The following is a 21,643-nucleotide window of genomic DNA, read 5'->3' on the forward strand; positions in this document are numbered from 1 at the left end:
GGGAGGAGCAGTTGCCAGATGGAACTTCATCACAGTCATCAAAACTGAAAATAGCTATAGAGGCATTGATCTGTAAAGATTCCTTTAATACTTCTTGTTCCCCAAAAATTCCAAATGAGAAACAAAATGCTTCTAAAAACCTGTTTTATTTCATGAATAACAGGTTTTATATTCAAATTGAATTAAGCAAAAACAATGTTTCATAATTTATCACACAGAAAAAAGAAACCAAAAAACATTGAATTAAGCAGATGACACAAATATTCCATTTATAGGCATATCTCAAAGATATTTCAGGTTTGGTTCCAGACCACCACAATAAAGGAAATATCACAATAAAGTGAGTCAAATGAATTTTTTGATTTCCCAGTGCATTTAAAGTTATATTAACACTGTACTGTAGTCTTTTAAGTGTGCATAGCATTATGTCTAAAAAAAATACCTACTTTAATTTAAAAATACTTTATTGCTGAAAAAAGCTAATCATCAGCTTTCAGAAAGTTGTAATCACTGATCATAGGTCACCATAACAAATAAAATAATGAAAAAGTTTGAAATATTCCAAGAATTATCAAAATATGACACAGACATGAAGTGAGCTATTGGACACTGCTGTTGGAAAAATGGTGCCGATAGACGTATTCAATGCAGAGTTGCCACAGACCTTCAATTTGTAAAAAATGCAGTATCTGCGAAGTGCAATGGAATGAGTTAATATGCCTGTACTCTCTCAAGAGCGTGTTTTTCAATATTCTACTTCCAAAAGTCCAGGTTTCTACCTTCCAGGGAATTCATATAACAAGCCCCATTAGCTCATCTTCGTTTCTTGTTCTTTTCTACTTTATCAGAAGTTGTCAAAGACAAAAGATAACAAAGTTAATTTTTTTGAGATAAAAATCAAACAGTGCCTTCTTATTCTTCTATAATGCAATAGTTGTGGATGTATTCACATTTGAATAGTAATGGAGTAAAGCATAGAAATATTTGTTCTCTAAAGTTTCAGATAGTATTCTAGCAGTTTTCTTAAAACAATATTTGTATATTAGGATATACATTTGATAATGTATATCATTTGATAATGATATCAGATTGGTAGGATGCATGTATTCATATTTCCTAAAAGGTGATGCCTCTAGTTTTTTCCAACCATTTTTCAATTTTAATGAAATCATAAATCCTTAACAAAGTTCTATTTGCATTCCTGTGAATCATTTGTTAATAAATGTTTCTATTGTTTCTTTATAATAGTTTGATCCTCTGAAGTTTCAAATAAAAGCTGATTTTAGAGTCTTAGTTATTAATGTTCTGGGAGTATTGCCAAAAAAAGCTACATGTCCTATATTCTGTGCCAGTTTCTTAAATTAGAATCTTGGATTGCATCCTCAGCGTGTCACTGTAGTGGTATTGCTGGGTTGCTATGCTACAGTGCTTGTTCTATAATTTGTAGCATGAATCCTATATGAGATCCTACTTTAGATTTCAAAAATGTGAGCAGCAGTAATTGGAAATATGACACGTTTTTCCTTTAAGGAAAATTATACCTATAAAATTTATTTCTGTTACAAAGTATACTTGATACTTTAAACTATTTATTCTTGGGTCTAAAATAGAGGGTTAACAATGAACAATTTGAAATAATTTGGTTATCCTTAAGAAGTTTAGTTTATCATATTGACTTTTATGAAAATGGGCAAGAAAAGAAAGATTTTATGATAATATGTTAAAATTGCATTGTTCTTCTATTTGGTATTTGAGGTCTTAAGAGAAATGAATATAAACTAGATTTTCTGGTAACATGAATTTGAGACCATACCAGCAAAACTCCATTATAAGGGAAAACTCCAAATTACCTTACTTTATGGAATTTTTTCTTTTTTATTCAATGAACTGTTATAAAACCAACCCTATATAGCCCTATTGATAAAATATTCTTTCTCCTTTTATGTGGTGGTTTCTGTGTTTTCATTTACGTGTTCCATATAAATTAGTATAGATGACGTAAAGACAAAACAGGGGTATCCTGGGCATGTGTTGTGTATACATTTGTGGTAGAATGAAGTTTTTACAATTATTGTTTAGTGGCATTTGACCTTTAAATCACAACTGATCTTTAAACTTCTACTTGCTTTTAATGCTTTAAACTTTTAATGTTTTGCATATTTGATATGAAAATATTTTAGAGACCAGGACTAAATTAAAATTTTTAACAGCTTTATTGATATATAATTCATATACCATATGATTCACCCATTTAAAGTATACAATTCAGTAGCTTTTAGTATATGTACAGATAATGTGCAACCATTACTACAGTCAATTCTAGAACATTTTCATAATCTCAAAAAGAAATGCCATACTACTTAACTATTACTCCTCATCTCATCCATCCCCTTCCCTAAGCAACCACTAATCTATTTTCTGTCTCTATAGATTTCCCTGTTCTGGACATTTTGTATGAATGGAATCATATATAGTCTTTTGTAAGTCTTTTATGCCACTGGTTTCTTTTCATCTGGCATATTTTCAAGGTTCATCCATGTTGTAGATGTTTCAGTACTTCATTCTCTTTATGGCAGTGATCCATTGTGTGGCTTCATGCATCAGTTGATGGACATTTGAGTTTCCACCTTTTGGTTATTATGAATAAAGTTGCTATAAAAGGCAGACTCCCTGCTGAGCAGGGAGCCCAATGCAGAGCTTGATCCCAGAACCCTGGGATCATGACCTGAGCCGAAGGCAGACGCTTAACCAACTCAGCCACCCAGGCACCCTGTAATTCTGTGTTTAATTGCTTGAGGAACTGCCTCACTGTTTTCCACCATAGCCACACCATTTACATTCCCACCACCAGTTTATGATCTCCGCATACCCCCACAACACTTGTTATTCTGACTTTTTTATTATAGTCATCTTAATAGATATGAAGTATGATCTTTTTGTGGTTATGATTTGCATTTCTCCAGTGACTAATGATGTCAAGCATCTTTTAATGTGCTTTTTGGTCTTTGGTGTATCTTCCTTGTAGAAATGGCACTTCAGATCCTTTGCCCATTTTTAATTGAATTGTCTTTTTTCAAGTTTTTAAAATAATTTTTGGGGCACCTGGGTGGCTCAGTCGTTAAGCATCTGCCTTCGGCTCAGGTCATGATCCCAGGGTCCTGGGATCAAGCCCCGCATCCGGCTCCCTGCTCCGCGGGAAGCCTGCTTCTCCCTCTCCCACTCCCCCTGCTTGTGTTCCCTCTCTTGCTGTGTCTCTCTTTGTCAAATAAATAAAATCTTTTGAAAAAATTTTAAAAATAAAATAATTTTTAATTACTTTTTATTTTTAATTATTATAATTTTTAATATATTTTAATACAAGTCCCTTTGTCTTTTCACTTTCTTAATGGTATTCTTTGACGTGCACGTTTTTAGTTTTGATAAAAACCCCAATTATCTTTTTCTTTCTTGTTCCTCATGCTTTTGGTGTCATAGCTAAGAATCTTTACCAAATCTGAGGTCATTAAGGTTTACCTTTATGTTTTCTTCTAAGAATTACATAGGTTAGCCCTTGCATTTTTAGGTCTTTGACCCATTTTGAGTTCATTTTTGTATGGGATGTGATGTAACAGTTCAAATATATTCTTTTGCATGTAGCTATGTATAGATGTCCTAGCATATTTGTTAAAAAGAATATGCTTTCCCCATTAAATGATCTTGAGGCCCTTGTTGAAATCAGTTGGTACATGGTTTTACTTCTGGGCTCTCAGTTCTGTTCCACTGATCTATATTGTGTTGTTTCATCAGTACCACACTGTTTGATTACTGTCGCTTTGTAGTACATTTTGAAATGGAGAAGTATGAGTCTTCCTACTTTGTTCTTCTTTTTCAAGATTGTTTTGGCTATTCTGGATCACTTGCAGTTGCAAAAGTTAGGTTATTGATTTGAGATCTTTATTTGTTCTTCTATAGGCATTTATAGCCATAAATTCCCTTCTAAACTGCTTTAGCTGCATCCCATATGTTTTGGTATGCTGTGTCTTCATTTTCATTTGTCTGAAAGTATTTTCTGAGTTTCCTTTGACACCTTCTTTGATACATTAGTTATTAGAGAGTGTCTATGGTTTAATTTCTACATATTTGTGAGTTTCCCAATTTGTTTTCTGTTACTGATTTATAATTTCATTCTACCATGGTCTGAGGACATACTTTGTAGAATTTCTGTTTTTAATTGTTTTGAGGTTGGTTTTATGACCTGGCATATGGTCTCTCCTGGAGACTTCCATGTGTACTCGAAAATATATATTCTGCTGATGTTGGGGGGAGTATTCTATAGTAAATATAAATTCTGTAGTGTTCTATAGAAGTCTTTTAAGTCTAGTTGATTTATAGTGTTAAGTCTTATATTTCCTTGATTTTCTGTCTAGTTCTATCCATTATTTAAACTAAGATATTGAGGTCTCCAACTGTTATTGTTGAATTATCCATTTCTTTCTTCACTTTTGTTTTTGCTTCATATATTTTGGAACTCTTAGTTGGTGCACATATTTTTATAATTGTCACATCCTATTCATGAATTAACCCTTTTATCATAAAATGATTATCTCTATAATTTTTTCTGTTGTTTTAAAATCTCTTTATCTGATACAGTATACCACTCTAGCCTTCTTGTGTTTATTTGCATGATATATCACTTTCCATAATTTTACTTTCAGTCTTCCTGTCTTTGAATCCATGACTTGTATTTTGGAGACAGCATCTTGTTAGGTCTTTTTTTATTATATATGAAATCTCTGCCTTTTGATTGGATTGTTTAATCCATTTATATTTAATGTTATTTGTTGATATAGTTGGATTTATGCCTGCCATTTTACTTTTCTTTTTTCTACGTCTTGTGTCCTTTTTTTGCTATATTCTTCCTTTTCTGCTTTCTTTAGTATTAGGTGAATATTTTTCAAAGAAGCATTTAAGTTTGTTTCATGATTTTTTTTTTTTTAACTACATCTTTTTGAGTTTATTTTTAGTGGTTGTTCTTGGGCTTATGTATATATTAATAGAATCAACTTCAGATTTATATTAGTTCGGTGCCAATGAGATATAGAAACATTACTTTTATTTATTTTTTTAAAGATTTATTTATTTGAGAGAGCGAGAATGAGAGAGAGAGTACATGAGATGGGGGAGGGTTAGAGGGAGAAGCAGGCTCCTTGCTGAGCAGGGAGCCTGACGCGGGACTCAGTCCCGGGACTCCAGGATCATGACCTGAGCCGAAGGCAGTCGCTTAACCAACTGAGCCACCCAGGCGCCCTGAAACATTACTTTTATATTCCTCTATTTCCTTTCCCCCTTTTTAAGACATTATCGTTATTCAGTTACATTTATTAATGTTATAGACCCAACAGTACATTGTTGTAGTTATTACTTTACCATCAGTTATTTCTTTAACCTAGTACAGGTTTGCTCCCACCTACCTCCTTTGTGCTGTTATTGGCAAATGTATTACATTTCTATATGGTAATGACCTAACATATTTATATATGTATTATTATATACATATTATTATGTGTTGCATATTATATAATATATATAACATATAATACACATTATATGTATTATACATATATATGTATATATAACAATACATATTATAATACAGATTTATACATATATATACATACATATACATATATGTATATGTTATATATAATATATAAATATGTATATACATTTATATGTATATGTATGTATGTATATATGTATAAATCTGTATATGTATGGAGGTGTATATATATATCTGTAAGTGTGTATATATATAAATATATATAAACGTATCTGTGTGTGTGTATATATATATATCTGTATCTGTATATACATTACTTTATACAGTGTTTTTTGAATCAGTTAAGAGAAAAAAGAAAATATATGCATTAATACTATTAATGCCTTTTATAATTACATAATTAACTTTACTGAAGTTCTTTTGTTTTTTGTGTGTGGATTTGAATTACTTTCTGTGGTCACTTAATTTCAGCCTGGTGGAATTCTTTTAGTGTTTCTTGTAAGGCGGACTGGGTAGGCTCTCAGTTTTTGTTTATTTGGAGATGTCTTTATTTCACTTTAATTTTTGAAAGATAGCTTTGATGGATATAGGATTTTTGGTGACAGGTTTTTTTGTTTTGTTTTTTGGGGTTTTTTGTTTGTTTTTGAGCAGTTTGAATACGTTACTTTGTTTTCTAGCCTCTGCTGTTTCTGCTGAGAGGTCAACTATTAATCTTAACCCTTGTAAGTGACTAGTTGTTTTCTTTTCCGGCTTTCAAGATTTTCTCCTTGTCTTTGACTTTCAGCACTTTTATTATGGTGTAGCTGGGAATCTCTGTAGATTTTTCCTCCTTAGAGTTTATTTGAGCTTTCTGGGTATGTAGATTAGCGTTATTCAGTAAATTTGGGAAGTTTTCCATCATTATTTCTTCAGGGTTTTTTTTTTTTGCTCCTTTTTATCCTCTCCTTTTAGTACTCCTGTTATGTGTGTGTGGTATACTATATGGTGTCCCACAGATCTCTGAAGTTCTCTTCATTTTTATTCACCTTTTTTTCTCTAATCAGATTTTATAATCTCTTTCAATTTATCTTCAAACTTCCCTGATTCTTTCTTCTGCCATTTCACATCTACTGTTGAGTCCTTCTAGTGAGTTTTTCATTTTGTTATTGTACTTTTTAATGCAGAATTTTCATGTTTCTCTCTTTCTCTCTCTCTCTCTCTTTTTTTTTTTTTTTGTAAATTTTGTCTCTTTATATCCTCTATTTGATGTGACATTATCCCATCCTCTTTACTTCATTAATCACGGTTACCTTTAGTTCTTTGAATATATATAATGGCTACTTTGAAGTCATTTTCTGTAAACCCAACATCTGGTTGCTCTCACAGGCAGTTTCTGTTGCCTCCCTTTTTTTTTTTTTCTTTGTATATGGGACATACTTTCCTGTTTCTTTGTGTATCTTATAATCTTTTTTGTTGTAAACTGAACATTTCAGATAATGTATTTAATGTATTATAGCAACACAGTACTGGGTACTGGCCCCACCCCTCAGAGGTGGTGTTAATTTGTTTTTTTGTTTAGTGACTGGGCTAATGTTGTTCCTCGGAGAGGTTGCAGCCTTAGGCATGCCAGTAAACACCCTGAGATGATATGCTTTGGACAGTGCTCTCTATGTTTTCCTAACTACACCCCCAACTTTAAATTCCAGTGAATTTAAAGCTTGTTTGTTTTCAACAATGCTCTGGGGCATAAATTGTTCTTCTGATTTTTTCTGACTAATCCAGTTAAATTCAGGCTCCTTTGAAGGAATAGTTCCTGAGATCAGTGTCTGATACTTGTTCTGACACCAGGAGGGCTCCTCCGAGCTGTTTCTTTTCCTGGTATTCTCCTGTAAACTACCTGGCTAAAGCCTGTTTCCTCATTGAATCTATAAATCTTCCCATTGTCTTTCACCACAACTCCCATGTTTTTTGAGAGCACCCCTAACCTTGAACTTTTCTATGCTCTGTTAGAAAAGAAGTCAGTGCCTTTGGGAAAAGACTTAACAGCTGTTTTATGGTTTGCTTCTCCCCCTCTCTCCTCAGGCAGAATTTCTGAGAGCTCCAGAGTTGGGTGGGGATAGGGACAATGGCATGTTTCTCTCTGAGTGACACCCCACTTCAGGAGCTGAGCAGGAGATGGAGAGGGAGCAATAACTTGAGATCTTTTTGGATCTTTTGGCTTACCTCTTCCAGCATGGAACTACCACCTTTATAGACCAGAACTAAGGTAATGGCAGCCCCAGTATTCTCAGTGGTGCTGTACCAATAGAGCCTCTGTCCCAGGAGTTGGGCAAAAGAAGGGGGCCCCTCTTCTCAACTGCACTGGCCCAGAACTTAGTCTCAGTAATAGATAGTTGTGGGCAGGGTTAGAGTTCCTGACCTGAAGAAAGCTATCTGACAGGGAGCTGGTGGTAAAGGGATCCTTGTGTTCTTGGCTGCACGTCTATAGAGTGGAGTTTCTGCCTAGCTAAGCTGGGAGGAGAGAGGCAGGTAGCTCTCTTTGTTCAAATACCACACATTCTTGTTCTTAACAAATTTTCATAAGTAAGTATTCTTAGATGGATGTTTCCTCATTTGCTTTTTGCCTTAGGGACCATTTCCAGAGGCTTCCAAAGTTTGTTTTAAAAATAATTTTCATCTGTTTCCCTGGGCAGCAGTTCTGGTGGAGCTTTTTTACCTTGTCTTGCTAGAAGTTGTACTTCCTGTGGCTAAAATTTTAGCTTCCTTTGTAGTAATAATTAGTACCTTACTCTTTCCTAGGAATTTATAGCTTTCAAGTATATAATTACGCCAATAAATTTGAAAAAGGAATTGGGAAAATCCCTTAATAAATAGCTTTCTGAAACTGACACAAAAAGAAACAAAAATCTGAACAAGTCTTATACCTATTCAATTGAATCCTAATTAAAAACCTTGACAAGGACATTATAAGAAAATGAAATTACAGACTAATATCCCTTATGAACTTAGATGCAAAAAATGTTATACAGAATATTAATAAATTGAATTTAGCAACATATAAATAGGATGATATATCATGATCATGTAGGATTCATGGCAGAATCCAAGGTTGGTTTTATATTCAAAAATGACTTGCTGGGCTGCCTGGGTGGCTGCTTCTGACTCTTGGTTTTGGTTTAGGTCATGATCTTGGGGTTGTGAGATCGAGCCCCAAGTCAGACTCCACACACAGCATGGAGTCGGCTTGGAATTCTCTCTGTCCTCCCCACCCCCAACACATGTGCATGTGCTGTGTCTTACTCTTAAAAAAATTTTTTAAAAAAGATTTGCTGTGTAAGCAGAATAAAAAAGTTGTATCATCTAGAAAAATAGAAATTCCTTCTCTATAGTTCCTTTCTCTCTAGTACTTTAATGTGTAAATTCCAGCCACCTCATTAACGCTGATCTCCACTTACTATGAGGCTGCTTGCTATTTTGAGGCTTCTCCCTATGGTGCAGTCTGGAAAGTGCTAACAGAGAGCTGGTATGATTGTGGGCCTCACTCTGTTTTAGTTCTCTCAGGATCACAGTCCCATATTGCCTGTTTTCCAGCATCTGAGAGCAGTTATTTCACATATTTTGTCCAGTTTTTAGTAGTTTACAGAGGGAATGCTAGTCTGGTGGAAGCAGAAATGTTTCCCACACTTTCTGTCATTTTTATGCAATGGGTATGAAATGATAGTATGGCATTTCATACATAAATTCATATATATGATTTTTATATACTTACATTTTTCTGCTTTCCAATATGGTTGAATGTCTTCATGTTTATTGGTCATTATGTTTCATGTGCCCTTTTCTGTAGATTTGTCTTTTTCTTATTGATTTGTAGCTGTTCTTTTGTGCATTCTGGATGCCAGTCCAGAGTTGGTTATAAAATAAAATGTTTTATAGCTTTCCTATTCACATTTGGTCTTTTAGTTCTCTGGTTGGAATTAATTTTTATAAATGGTATGAGGGAGGGATCTAATTTTTTTTCTCCTATGAATAGTCAGTGGTCCTAGCATAATTTTTTAAATTAAAATTCACAACTGACATTTAAAAAAAAACAACTCTATTATATATTAACCTTCTGTATATGTTACACTAGAATGTCCCAAGTTACCTTATTTTTTCTTTTCCAGTGGTCTTTTTTATCTATTCCTGCCCCAAATCATGTAGTTTTAATTACTATATATAGTAAGATTAGTTTTCTCTCCTTCATCTTAAAAATCATCTTGGCTCTTCTTGGCTCTTCGTTTTTCCTGATGAATTTTAAGAGCAACTCTTCAAGTTCCAACAAAACACCCTGTTGATTGATTGCAGCATCCTGTTGCAATCCAAATTGCATTCCCTGTATATTCATAGGGGAAGACATTGAATCTTCTCATTCATAATAATGGTTTATCTCTGTTATTTATATCTTTTATTTCATAAATGTTTTAAACTTTCTTCATAAGAGTCTTTCTTGTCTTTTGTTAAACCGACCTCTCAAATTACTTACCCTGGAACTCAGTCACCATATTGTGAGGAAACTCGGGCCACATGGGGGGGCGGTTCTGGCACTAGCCCCAGCTAGACCTTTAGTCGAAAGCCTGAATTAACTATCAGACATATGAGTGATTTAGCCTTCACAGTATTCCACCTCTTTCTAGTTTTCTAGCTGAGGCCTTAAGACATCATGGAGCAGAGATAAGTTGTCCTTGCTGTGTTCTGTCTGAATCTCTGACCCAAAGAAACTGTGATAATAATTATTGTCTTAAGCCACTAAATTTGGGGCAATTTATTACTAAGCATTAGAAAATTAAAACACCAAACATCATTCTGATTATGATTTGGCTGCTTCTTTAGGCCTGCCTAAGGAATACATAACTGGAATATTCTAATATAGTACATTGAGGAATGATTTCTTATCCTAAATTAATAAACTGGCATTTATTACTATGTCATGAACTTGGTTAATTTATATTTGTACTGTGTATGATAAAAAGAAACCATGTATCTGAGTGTATAAGACAGAGGAATAGCCTCAGACATTAACTCAAAGATACCTTTATTTAGTGGTACAGTCTTCCTAAATAAGTTTCATAAACTGACACCAAAGAGTATAGTGTAAAACTTCGTTACCACATTTTCATAAAGATTCTAGATCTTGAAAAATTTTCACAAAGTTTGCTAATATCAGATGAATTAGTGTAATCAACTAGACTATATCCTCAACTACATAGGTATTATTTTTCTCTAACAGTTTATTCTATGAACCTTGAGGCCTCGTGTGACCCTGGTTCTTTTTAGGAAGAACCAGTCTTGAAAGTCACATAGACTCCCTTTTATGACCTAGAGTTGAAAGTCACGTAGCTTCACTAATGCAATACTGAGTCTGTTCCCTAGAAGCTAGTCACCAAGTCCAGCCCACATTCATAGGAGATTAAATTAAACCTTTTGAAGAGAAGAGTGTCAGATAATTTGTGGACAAAATTTAAAACTAGTACACTTGCTAAGTATGAAATTAGAACAAAGGAAGTTTTATAAATAATGGTATTAGGCTAAAATATCCTAATTCTCTCATAGCAGGGGATATAGTCATGTTTAAACACCATTAATGGTTCTGGTAGACTCGAAATCCTTTGGCTAAAGTTTTTTCTCAGTGGTAAGTGTTTGGGTGGGCTCTGTCTTGTGTTTGCTTCTGAAGAGGTTAAAAAATGATGAGAGAGTGCATTCCAGCCGGTGCATAAGACAGGAAACTTCCAAGTGTCAACATAAATGGAATATGGGATATAAAAGGCGGAGTAGAGGGAAATAAACTTGGAAAGGTGGTGCCTCTCAATTTCTCCTCCTCTCCTTTCAGCCTCAACTCTAGTTATCTTCACATTTTTAAGGTTAGTAACATTTTCTACACCATTATATTAAGTTTTCTCTAAGTTGTAATTCTAAAAGTCAAAAGTCAGCCTGGTGTATGTTGTGTGACTGTATAGGCTTCAGAGCCACATAATGTAATTACATTTCCTTAAATAGTTTTTTAGTATTTCCTGGAGTTTATAATTGTGTTTATTTTTCTTGCACTTTTTGACATACTCTCAAGTTTTTCTTCCGTATAATAAGATATCCTATTGATTGATCCTCCTGTAGGCATCACTCTCATGGGGCTTCTTTCCTCCTGTTCTAAATGGCTCAGTTGCTCTGTAGGACTTGACTGCTTTTCTGGATTGATTCCCCTATTCCTGGATTCCATTTCTTTTTTTCCTTTATGGCTGCATTATGTCCTCAGGTAATTTCCGAAGAAAGGTTGTGAGGGTGCTAATTGTTCCAAGTATTTGCATGTCTGAAAATGCCCTTATTGAATCATTATACTTTATTGATAGTAGGCTGGTTACGCAGTTGTAGACTGGCATTCAAATTCGAATGATATAGCCCCATTATCTTCTGGCATCACTCTTGCTGATAAATCTAATGGATATCTGCTTCTGGTTCTTTTGTGAGTTAATTTTTTCTTTTTTTTAATCTGAAAGCTTTTAGTCTTTTCTCCTGGGTGTCTGAAATTTCAAAGTGATATGCTAAATTAACCCTTCGTTTGGGGTCATTTTTTTCTTTTTATTTAGTTTTCTTTCATGATTCAAGGCCTTCCTTGAATGTCTGGTGATCCTTTCTATTAATATTAGTGAACATTCTCTTTGTTATTGTGGGGTTACACACACACACACACACACACACACACACACACACACACACACCTATATTCTTTTTTTTTTTTGGTTTAGTCTTATTTAGAGGATGGGGAAGAGATAAATTTGTCATTTCTAATATGCATTGTGAATTTCTAAGTGGGTAAGGATTTAGAATACAGCTATTAGAGGAAGAGTTGATCTTTTAAAGACTATAGTCTTATACTTATTCTTGCATTCTAAGTGATTTGAATCCCATTTTGATTACAGATTTGTTTTGTGATCTTGGGCATGCTATGTAGTATGGGCTCTGATAGTACTTTACATATTGTAAAGCAGTGGCTGTCAGACTTTTTGACTGCAAACTATAATAAACCCATTTTATAAACACATTGTACTCATATACATGCAACACCTTAATTTTTTTTAAGATTTATTTGTTTGAGAGAGAGAGAGAAGAGCATGCATGTGAGAGTGGGGGAGGGGCAGCGGGAGAGAATCTTCAAGCAGACTCCCCCGTGTGCATGAGCCTGAGGGGGATAGGGGTGTTTGATCTTAAGGACACATCAGATCGTGATCTGAGCGGAAACCAAGAGTCAGATGTTTAACTGACTGAGCCACCCAGGCGCCCTGCAACATATTGATATTTTATATATATTTTAAAATTCTGGTCATGACCCACTAAAATGATCTACGCACTAGTGGGTTGCAACTCACACCTTGAAAAACAGTTCTCTAGAGCAGTATTCCTTACAATGTGAGCCAGGTACATATTTACACTGTGTATTAAAAAAAAATTAGAGATAAGTAGGGAAACCTAACAGGACTTTTGTGAGTTTTTTTTTTTTTTTTTTAAGATTTGTTTATTTGAGAGAGAGAGTGAGTGTGAGGGAGCATGCATGCTCAGGCTAGAGGGGCAGAGGGAGGGAAAGCATCTCAAGCTGACTCTCCACACAGGCTCTGTCTCACAACTCTGAGATCATGCGTGACCTGAGCTGAAACCAAGAGCTGGGTGCTCAACCGATTGCACCACCCAGGCACCCCAGGAATTTTGTGAGTTTTAAAAATTGTGTTAATCTTCAAAGATGAAATGTCTCACTTTCCTAGAGTTGTCTTGATTCTCCTTCTGCCTAAGACCATGCAGGGATTTCTACAGTAGTGAGAATTTTTTTAGTGGTATCAAATTTCAGTCTTAAAAAAATGGAAGACAGTTAAGATGCATTTGAAAAACTCATCTTCCAGTCAACTTTAAACCAATTATGTATTTTGCAAGGCAAGGCACATCTGTTTTTTAGATAATTCTTTGTGCAATTTTTCTTGTATTTTCCATAATTTCCATACTGGGGATTTAGTAATGTTTTCTAGAAGAGCACTTTAATAAATCCTTAGCTCTGATGTTATTGAAGAGAGAAATGTAAATTGATATTTCAGGTCATAATATTTTTAAGTTGTAATAAAATTTCCTTGAGGAATTTTAAAGACTTAAGGCATTTTAAATTGTTGAATATGATACACTGATAATAATTACTGGTAAAAATTGCTGGTCTAAACTGCCCTCAAGTAAATACTTAGGGAGGTCAAAATATACCTCTAGGTTTATGACAGGACTGGGTTTATCTCTTCATTTAAATGGCAGTCACTAGGATTTTAAATACTAATCCTTTATTTGTTCCTGATTTATTTACACATTTTAGAAGAAATTAATCCATTTGAAATAGATACATGTCATCATTTCAAGAAGACCTTGTTTAAACTGCTCCAACAAAAATTTGGGGTCTCTTCTGGTAATTAACTTCAAGGTGACTAAGCAAATACTGTCTTGAACTCAGGGATGACGCAAAACAATTACACTGTGTGCATCTACCATTCCAGTTACTGTATGATGTAGTACTATAAGGTGTTCTGTTTTTTTCCTGTGAACTTGTATGTTTCCACAGGTATTTTTATTTTTAAACCACTAAGTGAACTTCTGGTAGAAAACATCAGTGAATATTGCAGATAGAGAATCCCAGGCAAAGACATTAACACCATAGGAATTGGAATAGACATTATCCACATTGAAAATGGCAAACGGATAATTAACATTAGCCCACTAAAAATGACCAAGTCAGAACACTATGTGACATTACTGCCTAAATATTAGACATTGCCAAACTGAAACATCATTGAGAATAACAGACTTCATTTGCAAGCATTCTTATAATGGTGATGTTAAAGTATAAAGTGGCCAATGTAAATTTTGTCAGTGCTTTTTACATTTAACAGAGAATTATTATGCATTGTTTTTCTCACAAGTTGTTTTCCATATTTATGAAGTATAGCCAGAATTTAGTCTGATATTTTTTCAACCTATTGAATATATTTTTTGCTTTTCTTAAGAATGAGAAAATTCGGTGTAAATGGTGTTTCAGAAAGGTACCTAAGAGTTGGGACATATTAAACATCTACAAGTGTAAAATATTTCATAACTTCTTGATGAAAACCATAATTGTCTTTTTTTAGGATAACCATTATAAAAATGTTTTTGACCTATATAAAAATGTTGCATGTCATGAACCTAACAGTTTCTAATCTCTTGAAGACAGGAAATCATCTCTAACTTTCAGAACTAAGGATTGTTTTGAAAGTTAGCACATATGAAATACTTAATATTGTGTTTGGCATGAAGGACACTAATGTTAGCAGTGGTATTATATTTTATTATGTAGCTCAGCAAGCTGCTTAATGAGAACATGTATTTGCAGGAAGGGTTAGGTGGGAAAGATTTTTTTTTATTCTTTAATACCTAAAAATAATTGAGGATTGGAAATGTCTATTTTAGGGGTACCTGGGTGGCTCAGTCGGTTAAGTATCTGCCTTCGGCTCAGGTCCTGGTCTGGGATCAAGCCCTGAGTCAGGCTCCCTTCTCAGCAGGGAGCCTGCTTCTCCCTGTCCTCCCCGCTCATGCTACCTCTGTTTCTTTCTCTCTCAAATAAAATTAAATTAAAAAAAAAAAAAAGGAAATGTCTATTTTAACTCAGAGCCAAAGGAGTTGAAATGTAAACTGATTTCTAAATATTTCTAATATTTGGGAAGATCCAGATGTGACCTATCCCATCTGAGCATCTGAAGGAGAAAAAATAAATCTTTAGGTTAAGAAATGAATTACTGAATAGAGAAGCTATGAAAAACATTAATTTCTTTCTAGAGAAAACTCTCAAGAGTTAGGTGCCCAGAAAATGAAGCTTTATTTTCTTTGTATGGAACGTATTCCTGAATCTTCTATTTGCCAATCCTAGAAATCATTTTGTGTCTTCTGACATGTTAGCCAGAGGCTTTTGGCCTGTGCTGTAAGAGAAGAATGTCTTCCATTTATATTTTATTTTGAAATATATGCACTCAGCTTCATGATCATTATCTCATTTAATCCATTTAAGTCTACCATCAAGGTAGATTATTGATAAAATGGTCATTGTTGTAAATTCTTTAGCATTATATGATGTAATAATTTACTATTCGTGCCACTTCTGATATCCAGCACCAATTTAAGCTTACTCTATAGCCTCTTTTTCAGTGCGTAATCTTCATACCTCAAATTTAAGAGTTTTTTGAAATATCAAATATGTATTTGTTGACTCTTTATATACCCTACACTGGACGTAAAAGAAATAAAAAGGAACATTGTTCGGTGAATGATCCTTGCCTTTGAGGAGCCTGAAATCTTTTGGTAGGTAACAAAAGAAGTATTTGTTAAATACAAGCTTGAAGATAATGCATACTCAACTGTATGTTTGAGACTGTGAGTACTGTAGATGTTCAGAGAAGGGAGGGGTCACTGTATCCTGACTTAGTACCTAAGGGAAATTTTGTGGAGAACGTGAGATTTAAGTTAATTCTTAGAGGGTGAGTAGGATTTGGAAACATAGGGGAGGAAATCTGGTATGGTATTTCAGGTAGGGAAAAGAGTTTAAGCAAACACATGGCCTTTGGAGAACAAGAAAAGGAGTGATTTCATGTTGAAGAGTGGGTAGCAGGAGGAAAAAGAAAATTAGGACTGGCTAACAAGGTGACCACATATTAAAATGGGCTATTGTGGAAAAAAAAAAGGGCTATTGTATGAGTTTGTATTGCTTTTAGCATAAGGAAAAAATAGCTTAAAAATATTTTAAAACTCAGAACTGAGTTAGCTTGTAAAGGTATGGCACTTATTTCCCCTATATTCCCCATCACTATAATGGAATTTAATTATATATAAAAATCTCATATATGTTATAATAAAGATATAAAAATATATAATGAGGATATAGATATCTTTATAAACAGATAAAGGTATTACTAACTGAGAAAACTGAGGGATTTCCTGTACAGAATGAGTTGAGAAGGATTTTTACAGCTCAACTAATTACTCCTTCTCTAGTGTATAACATATACCCAATCTAATAAATTTAGCATAATTGGGAAGCTTACAAAAGGCAGAGGTGTACATCTCAAACTTTTTCAAACTAAGTATCAGTATAGTAGACATCTGTATGATTTTTTAAAATTTAATCTCAGTAGTCAAGAAACTTAAATAATTGAGCTAATTGAAGGTCCTTGTTTACAGATGTGAAAGTTCAGAATTGAAGTTTTGTTATTTTTTGAATGTTGAAAACAAAAGGATTTAATACATTTGTTAGAATCAAATCAATATAACGTGCCCATATTTTTATAATAAGTAGAGGGTAAAAATAAACATTTATTGAATGTCTGCTGTATGTCAGGCACTGTGCTAGATATGAGGTGGTAGGGAGGGAGAGACACAGATAGAGATAAAGATCACACTTGTTTCCTGTCTGGTGGCCTCATACTTTAGGAGTGTTGTACATGTAAAACATAATTGAAATATAATACAGCATAATAAATGCTACAGTAGAGATAACACACCTAAGATACGTTTGGGTAAAAGTGGATTAACCAATTAGCTTTAGTGTTTTAGAGTTTCTGAGGGGAATATGTTTCTGCTGAAACATAATAAATGGGGAGAGTTCCCAGGGTGGGAATGTGGGGAAAAGAAAAGGGCATTCCAGGCAGAGGAAACTAGAATATTCGCAAGTTGCAGGGAATATGGTTTAACCAAAGTGAGGGTACATGCTGGAAAGTGTTGAGAGATGATTGTTGACAGTAGACAGCTGAATTTTGTGTACAATCCTGAGGAGTTTGAGCCTCAATTTGTAATTTTTGGAGGATCATTGAAAAGTATTTAGTGTGATCAGATTGAATCTCCTTTTAGCAAGATTTTAGCTTTTGAGATTGTTTAGAAGATAAATCAGAAGTTGTAGTAGTTATGGGAACAGGCAAGAGGAGCAGTTAGGATATCACTTCTGTATTCTAGATGATGGATGATGAGGGTATTAAAATGGCAGTGGGAATGACAAGAAAAGGATAGCTTCCAGATGTTAAAGAAACAGTCAGCAGCGTTTAATGACTGATTGTGGATAGTGAGAGAGGAGGAAGAGTCCATTATGTTTCCTAGTTTCTGGCATGAATGATGAGATTAGATGGATGAATTTTTCAGTAGATTTTTTTTCCTCACTCTATTTTTGAGAGAAGCTTTATGTGTATGAATACCTTCTATAAAATTAATAAGCATATTAAAGGTAATTTCTGAGTAGGTTATTTCTAAGTTTTTCTTTGTTTTTCTTTATAGATGCCACTTCCAATGAACAACAAGAGCTTTTCTGTCAGAAGTTGCAGCAGTGTTGTATACTGTTTGATTTCATGGACTCTGTTTCAGACTTGAAGAGCAAAGAAATTAAAAGAGCAACACTGAATGAACTGGTTGAGTATGTTTCAACTAATCGTGGTGTAATTGTTGAATCAGCATATTCTGATATAGTAAAAATGGTAAGATTTATATAAATTTAAGTAAGATCTAAGGTGTAATTATGAATTACTGAGACTGATTTTTAACAAATGTGCAATAATCAGTGTACTCAAAATGTTTTTAAAGTAGTCCATTTGAAAGATCCATTCATTCCAATAATGCTGTCATTGCTTATAATAGTTTGAAAATTCAGTAGCCACAGTGGCTCGTGGCTGCCATACTGTATAGTGCAGATCCAGAGCTTCAGAGAAAGATGTAGGCTTAAGATTATACAGACTGATAGATGATTATCATAGGGCTGAATTGTCACTAAGGGAGAATGTCTAAAGTGGGAAGAGAGGAACAATGAAAATCTATGGAATTCTGTACATTTCAGCAGTTGGGTAAAGGAGTCAGATCTAAAAAATTATATTTATTTAGAATACTTTAATATAGAGTCTGTAACACTTGAATTTTAATAAAAACTCAGGACCTTTGAAAAGTTAAACAATGCAAATAAGTGTATGAAATTTCTGAAAAATAAATTACTGCTAAGTTTATTAGTAAGGTTGTTTAGGATATTGTTTATTAATAATTCAACCTTATTCTCCATCAAATAGTAGAAATTTGTTTAGGATTTGTGATTTTTGTATTTTGGTGCATAGTAACAAAATACAAAAAATTTAGTTGGAGTAATTAGAGAGTCACTGAGTACATAATTGAAGCTTAAATGTTCCCCGGGTATAGAAGGTTATAGCAAGTATAATTTGTACTTGTCTTCGTTTCCTTCCCCTTGCCTAATATATGTTCTGGGGGAAGAATAAAATGTAGCTAAATTTGGCCCTGTAATACTAGTTGAGTTTTCTTTCATCACCCTGTACTAGAAAATTTTGTTGGTTTTTTTTTTTAATTGAAAATAAAAGCCTTAAAGAATTTTTAAAAGATTAGCTGTACAGAGAACACTGATCAAAATAAAATCGGCTTCCAAAACTCATAGACAGTAAAAAGTGACAGTTTGAAAATGGAAATATTGAATACTGATAAACTTATTTTGTTTTTTGTTTTGTGTTTATCATTAAAATATGTTCAGGGGAACATATTTCTGTTTTACTAATTTTTACTGATTTCAAATGGTTTGTATTCATGAATTTTGAAAATACTGGAAAAAGTACTTTATTTTTATCTGTGTAAAGGTATTGACTGGCTGGCTCAGTGGGTAGTGCATGCACCTCTTGTGTGAGTTTGAGCCTCATGTTGGGTGTAGAGATTACTTAAAGTTATTGACTTGGATATTGAAATGACTTAAATATTTGCATATTGAAAATGCTCAAATATCTGAGTCAAATTATTCTGTAATTTGCTATGTAATAATAAATTGTGGGATTTAATTTCTTTCCTCAAGAAAAGGCGTGTGTATGTTTTGTCTTTTCTTTTTTTTTTTTAACTTCTGTCCACTTAATTTCTAGGCAAGTGTGAAGCCAATTCACCCTGTTGGCCCTGTAAAGCTCTTATGTATATGTTATATACAGTTAGATTTGTTGGTGGCTACAAGGTTATTTTTTTTCTTTTACTACCAATAATAAGTATGATCTCAAAGGCAAATTATGCCTTCTTGTAGGATATATTTCCTTTTCAAGTTTTATCTGTGACTTTCTGCCATTCTTTGTGAAATTGATATCCATCAAACTCTTGGTTCTGCCTTCATGTTGAGTTCTACCAGATCACATTCTAGGTTATTACTTTCTAAGTCTTATGGTTATACTAATTGACTGTTAGCAGTTCTTTGGCTGACCACAGATGCCACTTCATAAGAATAGTTGGAAATTTGCTTTATTTTATCCTTTATTCCCTAAATAGTTTATTTCAGGTGACCAACTCCTTAATAGTATGGCCTTAAATGTTTACTAAACCATGTGGTCTCTCAGTCTGTTCATCATTCCTCAAAGAATTGTGAGTTGGCTCCACAGTCTACCCTTTGCTAGAGAAAAAAGATGTGAACTTTACCTTGGTGCTGAGACAGTGTGAATGATGAAATTATAAATATTTCATTGAATCTGAAATGAAGAATCTCACATCCTGATTTCAGAGAGATCAGCCTTTTTAAAAAAAAAAAAAGGCTAAGAGTAGATGAAATACATTAAATCACCACCGGGGTATTATAAAATATGTCTGTAATTGCAGTGAAAGTATTCTGCTCTCCCACCCCTCTCCTTAGTGTGGTGTGTATGTATAGGAATGGAGGTCTCTTTTGGATTGTAAGGTAAGTAAATGGCTGGATTAGAATATGGAGGGAATTGCGGAAAGATGAAAAGGATCAAGTTAGAGATAGGTAGAGTTTAGGAACTTTATGTTTTTCCCCCCATAATCATCCCCTCCCCTCCTTTTTTTTCGTGTGTGTGTGTGTGTGTGTGTGTGTATGTGTGTTAAGCAAAACTTCTTGTAATTTAAGGAAGGAGGAATCCAAAAGAAGTCTGTAATCTATAGTAGGTTGGCATCTGAAGAAGTCATAGTTATGGGATAGAGAAAAGAGAAACAAATACCTACCTTTTTCATATCTTGATGAGGTTTATAGGTTTTGAACTAGGCTTATAGTCACAAGTTAACTCTTTCCTTAAAGTTATCTTTAAAATATTTCATTTACATTGTTTAATTATACAACAAAGAATATAAATGTAAATTTCTTTTTCTTTACAGATCAGTGCTAACATCTTCCGTACTCTTCCTCCAAGTGATAATCCAGATTTTGATCCAGAAGAGGATGAACCCACGCTTGAGGCCTCTTGGCCTCACATACAAGTATGAAACATTATATATTGGCAGTTTTTGCATTTATGATATTCTACTGAAATCGTGGTGGTTCTCTTTTAGATCTGAGTGTCTATTTAAAATATTTGACTTTTAGTATGTGTTATCATTATTTTCTTTTTCCCAAAATGTTTTTACTTTTTTTATTGTGATAAAGTACACTTAACTTTTATCATTTAAACCATTTTAAAGTGTACCATTCAGTGGCATTAAGTACATTCACAATGCTGTGCAGCCATCACTACTTCTAGTTCTAGAATTTTTTCATCACCCCAAGTGGAATCCCCCTTTACATTAGCAGTCACTTCCCATTCCCCTAACCCCACAGTCCCTGACAACTACTAATCTACTTTCCGTCTCTATGGATTTGCCTGTTATGAATATTTAATATAAGTGAAATCATTTAATATGTGGCCTTTTGTGTCTGGGTTCTTTTATTTAACATAGTATTTTCAAGGTTGAGCAATGTTCTTGCATGTGTCCATACCTCATTCTTTTTAATTGCTGATAATAATATTTCATTTTCTGGATATACCATATTTTGTTTATCCATTAATCAGTTGATGGATGTTTTGGCTTATTGTAACAAGAGCTATTATGAACATTTACGTACCCGTTTTTGTTTTAACATGTTTCCCATAGATTTTGATAAGTTGTGTTTTTGTTTTCATTCACCTCACATACTTTCTAGTTTTCCTGTGATTTCTTCTTTATTATTTAGGAATTTGTTTAATTTCTACATACTTGTGACTACCACATTTTTTTCTGTTACTAATTTCTAATTATTTCATTGTAGTTGGAGAACATACTTTGAATGTT

The 21,643-nt window shown here is 33.8% G+C and overlaps 1 protein-coding gene across 2 annotated transcripts in view; it reads left to right on the top strand.

Moving 5' to 3' along the window:
- PPP2R5A (protein phosphatase 2 regulatory subunit B'alpha) overlaps positions 1-21,643 on the top strand; it is a 65,197-nt gene that overhangs the window by 13,086 nt on the left and 30,468 nt on the right. Inside the window, exons 1-3 of one of the 2 annotated variants that reach the window (XM_088016952.1) lie at positions 15,885-15,904; positions 17,864-18,060; positions 20,714-20,815. In XM_088016952.1, coding sequence (XP_087873078.1) covers positions 17,935-18,060; positions 20,714-20,815 — 228 coding nt within the window. In that variant the 5' untranslated portion in view covers positions 15,885-15,904; positions 17,864-17,934. Of the gene's footprint in view, positions 1-15,884; positions 15,905-17,863; positions 18,061-20,713; positions 20,816-21,643 lie in introns of those variants that run through there. The other variant, XM_028125797.2, reaches the window with a different exon arrangement.

The sequence above is a fragment of the Eumetopias jubatus genome, unplaced genomic scaffold (genome assembly GCF_037043125.1).
Source record: "Eumetopias jubatus isolate StellerSeaLion01/CBP00866 unplaced genomic scaffold, mEumJub1_p1.0 scaffold_12, whole genome shotgun sequence".
Taxonomy (NCBI): domain Eukaryota; kingdom Metazoa; phylum Chordata; class Mammalia; order Carnivora; family Otariidae; genus Eumetopias; species Eumetopias jubatus.